This window comes from Helicoverpa armigera, chromosome 8 (genome assembly GCF_030705265.1).
Source record: "Helicoverpa armigera isolate CAAS_96S chromosome 8, ASM3070526v1, whole genome shotgun sequence".
Taxonomy (NCBI): domain Eukaryota; kingdom Metazoa; phylum Arthropoda; class Insecta; order Lepidoptera; family Noctuidae; genus Helicoverpa; species Helicoverpa armigera.
Window position 1 is genome coordinate 10,085,328 of NC_087127.1, and position 17,588 is coordinate 10,102,915.

General features: G+C 33.5%; 1 protein-coding gene across 11 annotated transcripts in view; it reads left to right on the forward strand.

Moving 5' to 3' along the window:
• Pdm3 (pou domain motif 3) overlaps nucleotides 1-17,226 on the forward strand; it is a 133,213-nt gene extending 115,987 nt beyond the window's left edge. For 8 of the 11 annotated variants that reach the window (XM_021328804.3, XM_049838229.2, XM_021328806.3 and 5 more), the window contains 5 exons: nucleotides 7,873-8,053; nucleotides 10,477-10,530; nucleotides 11,427-11,510; nucleotides 13,785-13,921; nucleotides 14,273-17,226. In XM_021328804.3, coding sequence (XP_021184479.2) covers nucleotides 7,873-8,053; nucleotides 10,477-10,530; nucleotides 11,427-11,510; nucleotides 13,785-13,921; nucleotides 14,273-14,397 — 581 coding nt within the window. In that variant the 3' untranslated portion in view covers nucleotides 14,398-17,226. The remainder of the gene's footprint in view (nucleotides 1-7,872; nucleotides 8,054-10,476; nucleotides 10,531-11,426; nucleotides 11,511-13,784; nucleotides 13,922-14,272) is intronic. The other 3 variants (XM_049838230.2, XM_049838231.2, XM_049838235.2) reach the window with 3 other exon arrangements.
• The last annotated feature ends 362 nt before the right edge of the window (nucleotides 17,227-17,588 follow it).

Consider the following 17,588-nt stretch of genomic DNA (forward strand, 5'->3'; position numbering starts at 1 on the left):
TGGGAACTCTTTGTTACTAAAATATTTAAACCTCACTATTGCCGATTACTAGTTCGACAAGCTCTCTTTGTGAAACTTTTTGAAAATCGAGCTTTTGTGCCATAATTGTAATTGCGTGTAATTTAGTCCTATATATTTTTTTCCTTATTTGGATCATTAATTGAAATAATATTACTCCAAGATTAAAAATTATATATTATTGGTTAAAAAATATGTACTTTTGAGTTATCTCTAAAAATAGGTACCTACCTTCTTTTTGCAAAATTGGTAACCATAGGTGAAGCTGGCGCATAAAGCGAAGATTTCGTAATAAAAAAAACGAATAGCTTTATGTTCGATTTCCATGAAGTAGGTACACAGACAGTCATATGAAAAAGTAACTTTTTATTTTTAAGGAACATTGATTTGACTTCTCAGAATCATCAATTGGCTTGTCTGTATTAAAAATTCGAGGAGTTTTCTGTGGATACCAAAGGAAGGAGAAAATAATGTAAAGATTGCAGAATTAAGATAGGTCCATTTTATATAAAACATGGTATGTTTTATGTAAAATATGTTTTAATACCTACTTATAATTTCCAAAAGTACATTAATGATAAAAACTTGTTATTAAAAAATAAAACCGACTTCAATTAGTTGGTATACCTACTTAAAACCTTCTCATAAGTCTGACAAATAATATGCTAAAATTCACATCAGAATCAGTTCAGCCAAACATAAGACAATCGCGCAGAAACATACGTAAGAACTTCCTTTTTTTAAGTCGGTTAAAAATTGATTACATCAAACATCCAATGGGCACGTACCGCGACCTACTCCGTTAATTGTTTCATAATGAGTCGATCGATTCCTTGCTATTTCTGAACGAACCGATCCATCGGTTACTGCTAATTGTTTGTTATACTTGATATACCTAACTGAAAGTGATACTCGCAAAAAGTACTAACAAAGTCAAAACACCTGGACGTTTTATTACAACATTTATTCGAAGAAAAAATATAGTATAATTGCGTATTACGTCGAAAGCGAATAATCTTGATCTCGCAGTTTTTTTTTGTATTTTTAATTGTTGTTTTAACTTAACCGTGACGGTTAGTAATACCTGTTATTGGTGAGATCTTATTGCTTATAAATTACGTGTGAAATAAATCGTATGAATCAATAGAATTCTTTGAACTTTGACGTGTGTAAAAGTTATGTAAAATTGGACATACATATTTAATATCATTAGATATACTGACGTGTCCTGTCAATCCTTCTTTATTCTGCTTTTCTGCACAACAAACATAGATTAAGTATAGCACTCAATCATAATAAAACTTTGTTTTATACATATAAATTGGTTTAAGATGGCCTTCTCCGTGTGAGAGGAGGCCTGTGCCCAGCAGTGGGACGGGCTGTAACAGTAACAACAACAGTAAAATGCCTAGGATCATCACCATACATGCTGGGTTCTTAGTAAATAACGATAGACTAATAAACCATTCTTGATCTGAATCCAAGACTTACCGCATTGTTATGTAAGTCACAAGGTATGACAATACATTTTCTAAGGCCAACGTAAACCTAAACACGCGAAATTAGGCCCAAACTTTAAGCGTAAGTACCAATTTAAAACAATAGCCTCGCAAATCCATCTATTGCTTTTAGTGTGTCAGATTTTTGAAATATTTTTAACTACGGCGTACCTACATATATATTTTACGGAAAGTTAGTTTTTAAGTTTAAAGATGCATGAGGATGAACACTTTAGATACTATATTTCGCCAGAATTGAGAGACAAACCAACTGAGAAATGTTATTATGATAGATTATCATGAGGATAAAAACTTAGGTAAGTATTGATAACTTATAGTGTTAAACGATATTGACCCGACATAGACGCTTGTCACCAACAAGCCATAAAACATTACGTGCCCTCATCTATCAATCGTTTTCAAATCGTATCGCCCCCGTGTCGTGTAACTAAAAGCATCACGAGGTTCGTGCCCGGGCCCCAGTTCTATTGATTACTATTTAATTCCTTGTTAGTGGATACAATTACTAAATTACCGAGTTCCTCTCTTCTATCGTCGCTAGGCCAGTCTATATAAATATATTCAGTAAGGTTAACACACGTAATAGCCTAAACGATGATTTGTTAAGGATTAAAATCGTTGAATGGACTGCCCCAGTTCGGGACTTAGTACTTAAATTGAAGACTTAAACTTCAGTAATTGAATAAGCTGCAAACTTCTATAGTACCTGCTTACAAAACGTTTGAAGATTTGGACTGAATTGATCGTTGTATTGACTTGTACCTTATATAGTAACAATTATGTCGACTTATGTTACTTGTTCAAAAAAACACATGTTCATCCCTAAAGTAACTTTTAAATGGGACTCCAAGAGATCTTTTCGCGTAATCTCGTCCCTATAAGCAATGGAAAACAGCAAACTTTTTCGGAGCATTCAGCTGAAAAAAAAGATTTTTTTGTTTCTGCGAGGAATGTCTTATCTCCAAAAGGATGGAAGACCCCATTTGATCTGGATTTACTTTGACGCCAACTTAACTTACTTCATTTCAGCAATCTTAACCAACAAATGTACCATCAAACATTTCTATAAGTACAAACATAATAAAACCAATAAACATAGTTAGCTTCCGATCACGGGATGCATCGATGCCTGATGGCTGAATGACCGATGGGGAACGTCCGTGACGTCACAATCTCCCCTTTCAATTACACCATAATTTATACGCTAATAGCATTAAACTATTACAAGTCTATCATCAAATGTTTTTCTTCATTTATTTATAGGTGCATTGAGTGTGGAAGTGGCTCTACTTATTTTATTGACGTAGGTGGTACTTTTTAGTGTCCCATGCTTTTGAAGTTTTATTCAATTGTTTTCTATAAGAAAGTTGTTATTTGATGAAACTATGTAGTAAGTTTATGTGACTTGCTATGAAATTGGTAGGTACTTCATTTGGTACGCAGAAACTATTGTGGCCTGATAACCTACTCCGTTATCAAAATAAACTCAAAAGACTTCCTGTGTGCGAGTAAATCAAGTCCCTCAGCCACAACACACTTAAAATAATAAAGGAAACATTCCTAAAAGTACAACAGGTTATTAATTCATAATTATACATAATTCCGAATAAATATACTACGTACTAATGACACTAAAATGTACAATACAAAGAGCCTCGACCAAAATAAAGGAAGTTCAAGTCGGCATCAAAGAAACCGACTAACGACCGTGCCAGCCGGCGTACCGAACTAAATTAATTAATTAACTAATTAAAATCCATTACAAATAATTAACGTCGTCGATAAAATTGAACGCAATCGATAAAGTAAGCGAAAACAAAGAGTTGGACCGACTCGGATAGACTCGATAAATAAGTACCTACTTTAAATTAATTGGCATTAGTAGAAAAGGCGAGAAAAGGATTTTTTCACTAGAACTGTTTTTTACGTTTTTTTCTTCAATTTAGTCGCAATTGATCATTCTGGTGCGCATATTTCTATTTTAGTTTAATTCGAGCTTTTTACTTTGTCAATCGTTAATATAGAAATAACAATATTCACAGTCAATTCCATAAGAATGTACAAAAGTGTAATGAAAGTTTTATAACAAACTCTTAGCTATAATACCAACTCCATCTTCAAAATAAAGTACCTAGAGCTAAAACTACTATGTTTGACCTTCAATTATGTTTCGACTTACTAATCAATTGAATGATTCAATAGGCAATCATGATCATTATATTATTACCCGGTATTATTTACACTGTTTTTTTTTATCAAACTTACAACTGGTTCTATATTTTTAATTTAGATACAGTTATTGTACGTTCCTTCTGATATGTCCTTAAAAAAAAAACTCTTAAAAGACTGTACAAAATGTATCCCATAATCTTCCATCGAAATCGATCAACCTCCATGGTTAATTCCACTAAAATACAGCCATTTAACATGAAAACGTAGCAAAAAACATCCACATTTCACAACGTTATTTAGGATTATTATAATAAATTCTTTCGCCTAACATTGCATGTTTTATCACATTTTATTTTTCTATATTCATGCGAGGGGTCTTACCTGTTGATTCAGATAGAAACGTGCCGTCATTTACGTGATCTGCATTAAAGGACACTGGGGACCGAACATGTTGAAACTTTATTAAATAAATCTCGTTTAATTTGCCTCGTATGTCATGTAATTTTTGATCGATGCAATTTCCTAATTTTTCGTGTAGATTTTTTTATACATATTGAATTAAAATTTTAATAACATTTGAACTTGTTTAAATAGCCATAATAAAACACTTTACCTGCTTAGGAATTTGGCAATATAGTTTTAATTTTTGTTCATCCAATCCCAAACAGTGTGATGATACCCATAACTTACAAACAAAATATGTTTGATGCAATGTGTAACAACACCTAGAGTGTTACTTTTAAAAACATTCGACATTCACTACCGCATAAAATAAAGTACATATGTTTTAATTGTCAAATCATATCAGGTCCTGTGTCATTGAATTTAAAAAAATACATAAATAATAAATAAACATGTTATTAATAAGGAAATATTTAAAAAGACGAAGTCATTTAATATAATTAAGGCCTTGATATTGCTTGTCAAAATAATAATTTCATTGAAACTGCATTTAACAAAAGCACTAAACTACATTTATGTGTAATGAACAATCATTATTTAAAAAAAAATAAACTCCAAATCGATTCTCTGATATATTTTACTTAATTATCAACCTACACTTAATGTCAGATCATTTACAAAATGGGTTTTTAATAATAGGACAGGCAAATGAAAAGCCCTCGATAACATTGAAGAAAAGCTTAAACTTTTACCAAACAACGCTTAAATTCTTAAAGAAACTTGTTCAAAAGTGCTTACAACCGTTACTTTAATAATCACGTTAATTGTAATTGATAACGTATTCGATTCTAAATCGTAATCGTAACATGAATCGAGACGATTCGGCGCCCGTAATTTCACCCATTACGTGCTCACAAATTTATAATTTGCGTGTCTCGATATGGTATTTATTAAATTCTATTTCTTATGTCATTTCGACAACGACTGGTTATTGGAAATTTTATGAAAATAATGGCTTTGTGTATACATGATACACCTAATCACTCGAAATCTTTAATTAAGAATAATGTAGCGTTAAAAATAAAATGTTCGGAATAGCCGCCCGCCTTAACTGCTATGAATAAAATAGTGCATAGTTATATGGTGTTGTATTTTACGTGTAAGCATTTTATTTAAGCAACCTATTTCATACAAACACTCTTTCAGTATTTATAATATCATAAAAGTAAACGTCTGAATTCAGATAATTTCAAATATAATTTAGGTTGAAATAAACGGAAACGCAAACTAATAACGGCCCTCATTTTTAGTGTACTTTCCAATTTGCATATAGTTAGCATGAGAGCTCCGCATTACGAGTCAAACCAAACGCAAATCTGATATTAACCGATCATTTTCTGTAGGAAACGATTACCCCAAGGTACTTCGATAAGCGAAATTTGGTAAGCAATGAAATAAATAGCCGAATAAATCAGTCTCGAATAACGTTGGACAAAATTAGGTCGTATTTGGTCTTAATCTTTGCTGAATCTAGCTTAAAATAAGACTGAATTAATTTAAATAGTCCACGATATGCATCTGTGTAGGAGAGAAATAATTTAAGCTTCATTGCCATTTTTTTCATTCTATGCAATTAGCACTGACATAAGCTGTCCGCCTACTTTATTAATATTAACGAAGTATATGTAATTTACACTTTAATCGATAAGTGTGTTAATTTCATTAGTTTTCAGTACCTATATTCATTATAGTTTGAACCTGTTTATCTGATAAATTAACAGTACATATGATTATAAGTTTAGGCATGTGTAAGTACCACTTTTGACAATTATGATCTTAGATTTAACCAAAATTATAGAAAATGTAACGTTAAAAATCTAGACAGTCAGTATACAAGTAAAAAGGTTGGTACCTAAAAGGCATACAGCTTGAAGTTCCGTTGTCTCTCAGGGCTAACACGCGTAAAATACGTCAGGACTGGGTCATAAGATAATAACACGGCAAATTACCGTGTCGTGTGACGAAGAATAAAACATATTACATTTAGGCAAAGGCCACTGTCGCCCATAAAACTAACTGTGATAACGACCCTACGTAAAAGCCCGCTCTTCAGTAGAAAGTAACAAGTAAAACTCTTAATCGCCATAACGAATTTGTTAAAAGAAAAAGCAGAAATACGTAACTCAGGTCATACATACGTATACGTAGACACGCAAACTTTAATTGCTTCTAATTAATTTATTACATGTATTAAACAATTAAGCGTGTGGTATCTTGATGTATTGTTATCGAATTCAGGACGCCATAGTTGCGGACGACTCTTTGCCCAATTGACTTATCTTTGTAAGCTAATTAATGGGTGCGCTCATCACGCGATGTGCTCTAATTGGACGTCGAAAACAGACGTCATTTCGTTATTACTTTTCCATTTTATAAAAAGGGATATGCCTGATGGTTGATAGGGCATGTCAATTGGCGAGATCAATGTGATAATTTGTACAAACCATGGAACAGTAATTGAATGACAAAATATTATGTTGTCGTCTATGTATACCTTCTCTTCTTTCTTCTTTTTTTTGTTTACGGTCTTCACACATAAAGAACGCATAGAAGTTTTGATCATAGAAAAGCAACAATAAATCTGTGTTCATGCCTAATTCCAAACAACTAAACATAATCGCAACACATGTAAAGATTGCATTACAACGATATATGGTGGAAACCCTGCACCGAATCAAGGTTATCGAAAGAGTCAAGTCAGAGCTTTAATCTTTTGCTTGATTTGTTTGATGGAAAGACTTACTCAGGCATAAATATGTACACAAAGAAAAACAATCACAGCATCGGATATGAATTATATTACATTAACAAGCTCCCCTAAAAATCACCCCATAAAGTTATTACGTGCGGTAATAAGATTGCCGGAACAACACTATGTTCACGTACATAACAAAACGAAATTAGAAATCGTCTGAGTTACGAACACCGGTAAATGGTGAAACGATTGCCAATTTACCAACCCTACCCTGTCTTAATTGACGCAGACTACTCCTTAAACTAACGGGGGTAGATAGCGAAAGTAATTTGTCATCGGTTAGCTAAGCATGGTGGGGGGGAGGGCGCACTCGCGGGCCAACCTCCGCGGAGGTAGCACGTCTCCACACTAATGACATCCCGCATAATTAGGAACCGCCACCATCTACTAATTACATAAATTGCCCACTAAACTTGGCTATAATTTTGCTTCGCGTTTAAACGGGGTAACTGCTTGAGAGTTGGTACGGACTGGTTTAAATTATTACAATGTGATATACAGATTTCTAAACATACCTATGTATGTAGGTACAATCCAGTTTTGTTCGATATTGAACTGGTTGCACGCAAGTAGTAATTCTCGGGACATACTAGATTCTAGAGTGTATTATGTGGCAGCAACAATAGATAAGGCTACCTGTAACGTTGGAAGTACACTGCGAGCGCAACTTAGATACCACCCTGTTCCGCCTTGCGAGAATTCGCCGCAATGATTACACTCGATTGACTCTCATTCTCTGGCGGGACTGGGATGTAGACACTTAATAAGTAGATTTCTGCTTTTCTCCCCAATCAACCGCAAACATGCTGAAACGTAATCTGAACATTTGTCGATAAACTTCTTGACATTTAACTATCGATTATAAAAGTCAAATGTAGATGTCATCTGAGGATGAGATTTCAACCATAATTGAATCGTGAATAAAAAAAGCTTTTTTGCACACAGATCAACCAACAATCAGCCAGTCATCAAGCAACGTGGTCGACGGAATCAATCTGGAAGATATCAAGGAATTCGCTAAAGCTTTCAAACTGCGACGGCTTGGCCTAGGCCTTACTCAGACCCAAGTAGGCCAGGCCTTGTCCGTTACAGAAGGCCCTGCATACAGTCAAAGCGCAATTTGCAGGTAAGGTCTAGTATAATTTTGCTATTCCTGTGTTATTTGTGATTAACTTCATAGGTTTTTGCCTGTACTATCCATTTTTTGTTGCTGGACACTACGTGGTGCACCCAAGAGACCGTAAATAGATTGTCACTACAAGCAGCAATTAAAAGTCCCGTAACATTTCCAACGTGCAATTAATAAATTGCCAGTAACGGTATCTTGGAAAATGTATGCGTGTTCCATTTCGCAGCCTTCCTTAACTTTTGAATGCAACTGAAATGACATTTATGACCATAGTCAAGTTTATGGTCCACCAACATAAACAAAGAGAAAGAATCTCTTCACACAATTGAATAATAATTGATACCAATGAATATTTAACATCTTTAAAATTCAAATGAAACCGTTATGGAAAATAACAAATGATATAGAAAACACAACCACAGCTTAAGAATTAATGTTTCCACTTAACAATTGTTGTTGTTAATACAGTGCCTAATTTGTCAAAAAAGGAAAAGAATGTAAAAAACGATCTGATGATATCTTACTTGTAAGTAAGGGAGATAAAGTCGCACGCTTGTCAAAATAATGTGACCGTTTGCTAGCTACATCGTGGGGCTGACAAAAAAAGGTTCAAGAATCGTTTTTATAAATGTCGTCACGCAGGCCGGAGCTCAGTTATCATTCCAACTTTTTAATATCGTTAATTGAAGTGATTTGTAAAACAGCATGACTCCTTTCATTGCTTACAATTCGTTTAATTAATTACCATTCGGGTGGCTTCCGTTCCGCTCACTGTGTCGTGGCTTACACCATTTTTTACGTGGCTAGGCGCGGGCGCGTGTTTCCTAATACATTTTTTTGTTATTCGATTTGATTCGCGGCTAAATTACCATAATATCTTTTAACAGCTTTACCTGTGACTTTTATATAATTAAAATAGAGCTACTTGATGTGTGACATAACTCATTCATGCATATAACTAACCTCTCTTATATGCGCTTCGAGCTTCAACAAAAAATAAAAGAACATATTCTAAATGTCTTATTCTATTACTTCCTTTTAGCCATTTCATACTTCAGCACGATCACACGCCAAACGATAATTGAAATGTGAGATTTCAGACTTTTTTAATAGATCTTCATGTCTTGCAATTACATAATATTAAAAATTGTAAGATTTTTATCGAAAATGCCACAACTATCTTCAATTACGTATACAGGTTTAACGGCCGATCGAAGTCGAAAATCATATTTTTTCTTACGTTACCTTATTCTACGTAAATCGACAAATTAATCACGCTTCAGCACAGCTTTACGCTCATAATGTTTAATTGAATCAAATCACTCGAAACAACGTTGCCCGTGAACAAATCGAATTTCGATGCAAAACGGAATGCGACCGGCACAAGCCGAAGGAAATTTCAATTCCAAGCCACCCCCCCGACGACCTCCTTCGTATAATAAAATCATTAATCGTTACTTCTGTTCCAGTTAATTAATTATCTTGCCGTAATTACTTTTTTCGTGTAATTAAAAAGAGTAGAATTCCCCTGTCTTTGTTCTGTCGTGATTTCATTTCCCATTAATTTTTCTTTCGTCTCCCTCCAATTTGGTGTCGTGACGTCGCTACATGGTAGTTACCCCTTCCATTATACTGGACTTAATTAATTTGCATTTTAATTAAAACATATTATTGTTTTTGAGAAAAGAATTCCATTTAGTGTAACCCGTTCCGTCTTGCTGAAGTTTTTTGTTACAAAGTTCACAATGAACAAAAGTCAACAAAATTCCTTTAATCATTTTCTCTTACTCAAGGCGTTTAGCAACCAAATCTAATTTAGCCAAGATCCTATGAAAACATTTCAAAAATTGAAAAGCAAACTTTTTACTCTCTACTAAAAGTGTCCCCGTCGAGATTCACGTTTAAATAATTTTTATTAAAACGACAACAGTTAAAATTTGGGTTCAATCTGTTCACCAATCACCATATTGATCTGTTTTGAAAACAATCAGGCGCATGGTCATTGCCACTTGGAACGATGTCAATAACAAAATATTGAATTATCCATTAACCCCAGTCTGAGTGCATTACAATTTCATATGAAGCACAATGCGTCAGAGCATCTCGTACCAGCATAACATTAAAGTTAAATATCCAATACATAACATGACCACGTCCTAAACAGGGCAAAACACGAATAATGTAACGGAAGTTGTATTTACTTGTAACGTGATATTGATCAGCAAAGCGTGTCGTAATATTTACCTCATTGTCTAGAGTAAGATCATGAAAACTGATTAATGACATCACAGCGTGCGACTTTGTTCCTAATCTTTCTAGATTTGTTGAGATGTAGTGATGTTGCTCCCACCCTCCGCCGGAGTACCGTCACCGTCACTGGCTACGACATAATCTAACATATTATTTGTTACCGTCCCCAGTGCCCTGGCTTCGCAGATGCTAGCAGCTCAGCTGTCTTCACAACAACAAAACATGTATGTGTTTTGTTTTTTATCCCTACACAATCTTCAAATTTATCTTCATCTATCCTGCATCCATCTGCATGCAACTCGTATTTATTCAGTATAAACATTTCAAAATGGTGCTAAGATAATGGAGATAAATTCAAAGATACTTAACATACATTAAGTACACGCTTTGGCTCACTTATATCGGCCGAGTCCACACGCAGAATGTCTTTAAATCAAAATGTTTCAACGCTGTTTAATGTAATCTTATCTCGATCGGCGATCCGTGCATACCTTTTGAATGTATGCCGTATATAATTATTTGTAATTACCGGTTTTGACGTTCTTTCTTTTCCTTTTCACACGTGTACGGTATTTGCATTCGGGTAATTACAGCGAAGGCGCCATACATCATACGGCCGACTTACATTTTGATGTTAAGACAAACGTGCTACACTAATGTGCCGGCTACCAAACCATGTCGATTCGACACTATGAGTAATCGCTGTGAGAACTTTATCACTTTTATTATTTGTAACATCTCGATGAGTAATATCTAACTTTCCATCTAATATAGCATGATGTATTATTTTCATTACTCTTATTTTATTAATATTCATTTTGCGCAATTCAAAGCCAGGGCATTGGCATACGTTACCTTTCGTTTCTAACTCAATTCGTTGTTTTATTGTTACCTTGTTCGGTATTAATCAAACTGATTACCTCGGCAGAATAAATTGCCTATTGTTTTTTTTCTCTGTTTAAAATCGTTAACGCAATGTCAATGTCCTGTGTTTATGCCTCTGTTAATTTGGATCGGGTAAAGAGTTATATCGCGTTTTGAGAAAGGTGCTTCGCGTTAGATTTTCATTCGACCGGTGCTCGCATAGCAAAGTCTAACATTACATTTATGTTCGATACAGATTTGAGAAATTGGATATAACACCAAAAAGTGCGCAGAAAATCAAACCGGTGCTCGAACGTTGGATGAAGGAAGCTGAAGAGAGGTAAATATTTGTTTGAGTGAGTTATGTTCGTGGTTATGTGCTACACCGTGTTCGTGAAACATTTGGCCTATAATGCTTAGCAACGTTGTGAAAGACATTTCTCAAATCTGGACTAACTAATGCTTTTACGGGCTAGGCTTTATGTTTATTTGGATCCGCTGTACGACTAACATCTGACACTCACGTTACCCGAACTTAGGAATAACTAATTTCTTCCCGCTATTCCTGAAATCAGTTGTTCCTAATTTAGGTGCTTATCGCAGACGGGTTTAACACTAGCTATATCATGCATGACTTCGTTGTATGGTGCGGTTGTTTAGTTTTGGTATTTATTCACGTTCTTTTGTTTTTTAGACGTTTTCCTTGTTTAACTGTTTTGTGAATACATCATCGTTTTAATGGTTTTCGTTTAGGCGTATGATACGTGTGAACAGAGTTTTTAACGCTGTCCTGAATCACGATTTGACTTTACGAATTGTAGGTTTATAAGTCAGCGACTTTAAAGTGACTAATAAACGAATTTTAAAATAGAATACTTGTTATAGAAACCTGATAAGAAAAACAATACTTCCACGATTAAACCTAAATGGTATCCGTCGAAAATGAAACCTCTCAAACCTCGTTCTTTCGAAACAACTAAAATATAATTAATTAAATCGAAAACAGTTCCTTACTTTAGATCCTTTGAATACATATAAAAATTCCAAACTTTGTAAGAAAGTCCACGAATGAAGATCTAAAAAAGAGAGCAAGTACCCAATAAGTAGGATCTTATGATCGACATGACAAGATCTCAATAGCTTTGAACCATTAAAAATTATAAATAACGCCAACGATACTCCTAAACAAAAAGACATAACAATAAAAAAACAAAACACCACTTAAACAATCAACGATCACCGTTTTTCCATAACATTTGAAATGAGACCAGGTGTCACTTAAATCTCCAACAAAGACGTAATGTCACCGTAAGAAGTCCCAACAGGATCTATCGATCGACATTTTGCATCATTAAAATGCATTATCTGGATGCAACGCTTCGGTTTAACATTGCAAATGGGTACATTGAATTTGCAATCGGTCCCTCTTGGTGGTAATTTTTAACGACCGACTCTGTTGGCTTTAGTCCTTGAATTAATTCGGCTGTAACTTCGGGGATCTCGTTAATTTATTATTAAGAAGTAAGTACATCTATTGTGGTGTTAGTGTTAGATAAAGTTCATGTACCTAAATGGTGTTGAAGATTTTTTAATTGATGGTGCCAGTGAAGAGCTATGAAATGTTCTAGATTTACTTCATCTAGCACCAGCCATCGTAAGACTGTAGATACAAAAAGATGATAATGGAAAGGTAAAGAATAAAAAAACATAATGAAAGTTTACTACGCTTAAACATAACAAGAGCTTACACCTTCGGATAAAGAATAAAATGATCATGTTCAAGACGACAGGAATCAATTACATAAAACTATACCTCCCTGACTTCTAAGAACACCAGCGTCCCGGGAAATAAAAAAATAATAAAATTCATTTATGTAACATAATTCAAATGATATTGGCATTATGAAACCAGAGCAAGGCTTATTATTAACATCAGTCATTCAATATTAATGTTTAAGTAATATTATGTGAATATGAATCTACTACAGTCTACTTAGGGACAGTAGCATAAATCCTACATATTCACTCTACTATAAACGTCTACGTATTCTACCTATTTCTTACAATTTTAAATTCAGTTGTTTCAGCTACACGAACCCAAAATATTATCTGTGTAATCGAAGTTGGTATTCCGTCGCCTTATATCTCGTCAAATTGTCTCGTGATAACCGAAGATATAATTAGCCTATGTATTAAAATAATTTTACAGCCATTAAAACTATGTCATAATAAAGGACTCTAAAGAATATTTCACTGCTTGCTTAGCTACGAAAAATACGTTCATCGAATTCATCGCACTATAAATTCGATAAACGCGTTTTTCGTGAGTTCTACGCACTGTATTTATCTATATAAGGCATAAGGGCTTAAATATCTTAAAACTATCGACATAAAGAAAACCGATAATACTTTTTGGAGATTTCGAGGTTTTAAAATATTCAAGTCCATCACAGAACTAACAAAACCAACGCTTGCTTCATCACTCTCCTTAGCACCTAGACCATAAGAAAACAATTCACACAAAGGACCGGTCGAATTATAAGTTCTTACAGCAGCTCACTCAAAAATCGTCTTTTTATCAACGTTACTAAAGTTTCAATTCCAATCATTACAGGTACGCATCAGGCCAGAATCATCTGACAGACTTCATAGGCATGGAACCTAGCAAGAAACGAAAACGACGAACCTCATTCACACCACAGGCTTTGGAACTACTCAACGCGCATTTTGAAAGGAACACCCATCCTTCAGGTGAGATCGTCAATTCCACTTGGAATCTAATGCAATCTAGAAGAGAGAGAATCTAATGCCAGAAAACAAAATTGAGGCTTCTGAATCCTTTAAAAAGAACTAACAGCAGTGGAAGCATTCGCCGTTCCGAGTCCAAAGACCCTGGAACTACGGAAATAAATATATATTTTTTTAATCATATTGGACTATTTACCTACGATTAAAATAAGTGTTTAGACTTCTCTTCGCTACTGAATGACCTTATATTTACTGAATATTGTGGCAACTACCCATGTCTTGTGGTAATCAGAGCCACAAATTTTAACGATATTGATACACTAAAAACCTAATCCTATTGTCATATATTTCCAGGCACAGAAATCACTGGACTGGCACATCAACTTGGCTACGAACGCGAAGTCATCAGAATATGGTTCTGCAACAAGCGACAAGCACTTAAAAACACTGTCAGAATGATGTCCAAAGGAATGGTCTAAACACAGTCCACACATATCCTATACACAACTGCAAATATTGGACACCCTTCAAAGTCCTAAAGTCCATTTATAAGGTCCATCATGTTAGTTTGTAATCCATCAATGGACGCTGAATTTATCCAATCTTTTCCATTTGTGTACAGGAGTAAATAAAATATGACAAAAGTTAGGGCTTGCAAGTTGAGCGCGACAATGTTATCGATATCGATGGTTTCGCTTTAAGATCTGCACGTAGATTCGTGATCTCGTCTCGATATTCAAATTAATTATGTATAATTTGCATCGATAGTGTCTTATTTATGAAGGCGAATGTTTCTTTTTGTTTTTTATTGATGAAAAGTCTGGCCTTAACGCAATCTTTATGCGATTCCAGCCAATATGAAACATGAGAAAGTAGATAAATAGTATTAAGTGTAACGTAAATGTATTATAAAACAAATTTCGACTGAAATATTCGTCTCGATGTAGTTTACAATGATATGAATGGAATGTCGTAGCGATTAATGTAGGTGTTTACTAGTACAAAGTAATAAAATTGAATTGTCAAAATCACTTTACCATTTCAAATTTCAATGTCTCCATTCCCATTATTTGTATTGTTAAAATAAACTGATCAAGCAATGTTAAAGAAATAGGAACATTTACTCTTTTCTTAAAAGCATTTGGTCTAGCAAACTCAAAAGATGGCAACTTGTGTTTCAGACATAAACAAATAGTGTAGCTTCCAGGTTTTCTTTTGTAAAAAGATTGCATTTTGTAAATAAGTACAATATGTTTAATTTCGTGAATAACAATGTAATGTAGCTGATACATTAATTTATTAAAAATACTCTGAGTTGTTTCGTTCTATTTAGCGAATGTTGCACTTTATAGATTTAAGATCAATATCGATATTATGAAAGTAGTTAAAATGTGTCGTCAATCTTAGTATAACCTACTAAGATTTTTTTATTAATCTATAGTAGGTTTTTGTTGATAGATAGGTATAAAACGATATGTATAGATTAATTAAATATAATTATCTAATATTGCCGTAAATTGTAAATATTGTTTTCGTAATTTGATTTTAATGAAATGTATTATTAGTTTTATGTATTAAGTATAATTTCATAGCTTTTTAAAAAAGTTTTATTGTAATTAGGCAGTATTCAAGTTGGATTTTGTGGCGATATTAACAGTATGATTTCGATATTCATCCAGCAGTTTGTTTATAATAAATTGGATTAATGAATATTCACCTTTTCATAGAAATACATGTAACAGGGGGTCTTGAAATTAAAGTTAGATGATTTTAAAGCGCATATTTCTCGTACGTTGACTGTTAAACTAATAAAATTGCCTCGCATTTGGAAATGTAGATTTTGAAGAGTATACTTATGATATGTAGATTTTCCAAAAATACTAAAATTTGACGTTATATATAATTATGTTTTAAGAAATAAATACGTGCGAGAAATATGCCTAAATAAAATTTTATATGATAAATGTCTCGGTGGAACTCACAACATTTTAGAAATTATGAAAATAGATTATTCGGTGGTTCTATTTGGTACGCACGTGATATTAAAAAATATTTGAGATCATCGACAAAACAAAATTCGATTATTTTGCAATTATGTCATTGCATTATATCACCACGTCTATGGAGACAGGTGCCTTATCGATATTTCGGAATACAAAATTCAAAACCGTGATATTTGCTGATTTCTTTCAAGTTTTGATGGTTGACTAGGTATATATTTAAATCCTTTTGAAAGGTATACTTTGTATAACATTATTATACTTCCAAAATCATACCTCTCGCAAAATATCACATACCTATGTAAATAATTTAGTTAGATAGTTTTCAAATAAAGACCTGCTGTTAACTGTATTACCAATAGATATAAGGCTGTAATTGTAATATTGTATGTTAATGACCAATGAAAACCAACTTGTGATCATTAATATTTGTACTGTTACCTACTACTTAACAAGAGTCGTTAAAAAAATAATATTATAAAAATTGAACATATTTTTCGGCTGTTGAAAAATTGTAAATACAATATTAAGGATAATAAAACTATTTGGATTAATATTTAGGAACAAAGGGAAAAAATATTATCAAAATTTATATTTTCAAAAATATTACAAATGCAAAAAAGTGTATTTAAAAAAGGGATGTTTGGCCATAAACTAAAAAATCATATTCACGGAAAGGGTTTTTTATCGACTTAAACACACCACAACACTACACAAGCCACGAGCAGTAAGGTAAACAGTGACTTAAAAATTGTGCGATGCGATGTTGCACGTAATCTCTGTACTTATAATAAAGGAGTCAGGTTTCTCATTTATAAATCAAATAGATTACCCTTGTTATTGCAAGTCATTTCTTTCATAAATTCTTAACACTTTTCTAGAAGACAAACGCCAGTCGTTTCACGTTTTTAAATGTAGAATGTATAGTATTAAATCTCCTTACAATTTATTCATATGAAAAATCTGATTCCCATCAAACATTAGCGTAATAGAAAGAGCATAGAATGCTAAGTACAAATGATATAATTTAACGATAAACTGCTAGTCCCGTTAAAGGTATAATTAAAATAAAAAATTACCATGCAAAATCGCGTTGCACCCTGGTTTTCATGATCCACATGTATCTATAATAATAATAGTAATACATTATAAAAATCTACACATAACTTCAGCTGTAACACGTATTCAAACCAAACAGTAACAGTATGTAATAGTGTATTAATTTTTTCTTCCTATAATGGTACCGAACGAATGATTATGGCTGCTGGTTTATGACGAGAAGCAGAATAAAGGCAGATAACTGTTTGATTGCTTGTTTTATTCATTTAATTAACCCTTGTACCACCTCATGATCTTATTAAGAATAATTTGGTTACAACTCTTCCACTTCAGGAAAAAAGCCATTGCATAAGAGACACAATCACAGACAATTTATTTTCTGATTGAAAAAATAATTCAGGACACTTCTCTCATATTCGTACCTACCTATAAAATAAGTTTTAAAAAATCGATTTAAGTCCCAAGCATTACCTATTTACAAGAAAAAATGAAGTGACGCGGTAACTCATTCGAACAACCCACAGCCCGAGCAGTTCCCTAGCAGAGCCCACCATGTACGTACCGTAGTAGGTAACTACTGAACAAAGATCAAATGAGAGAAGAGTTGTTTT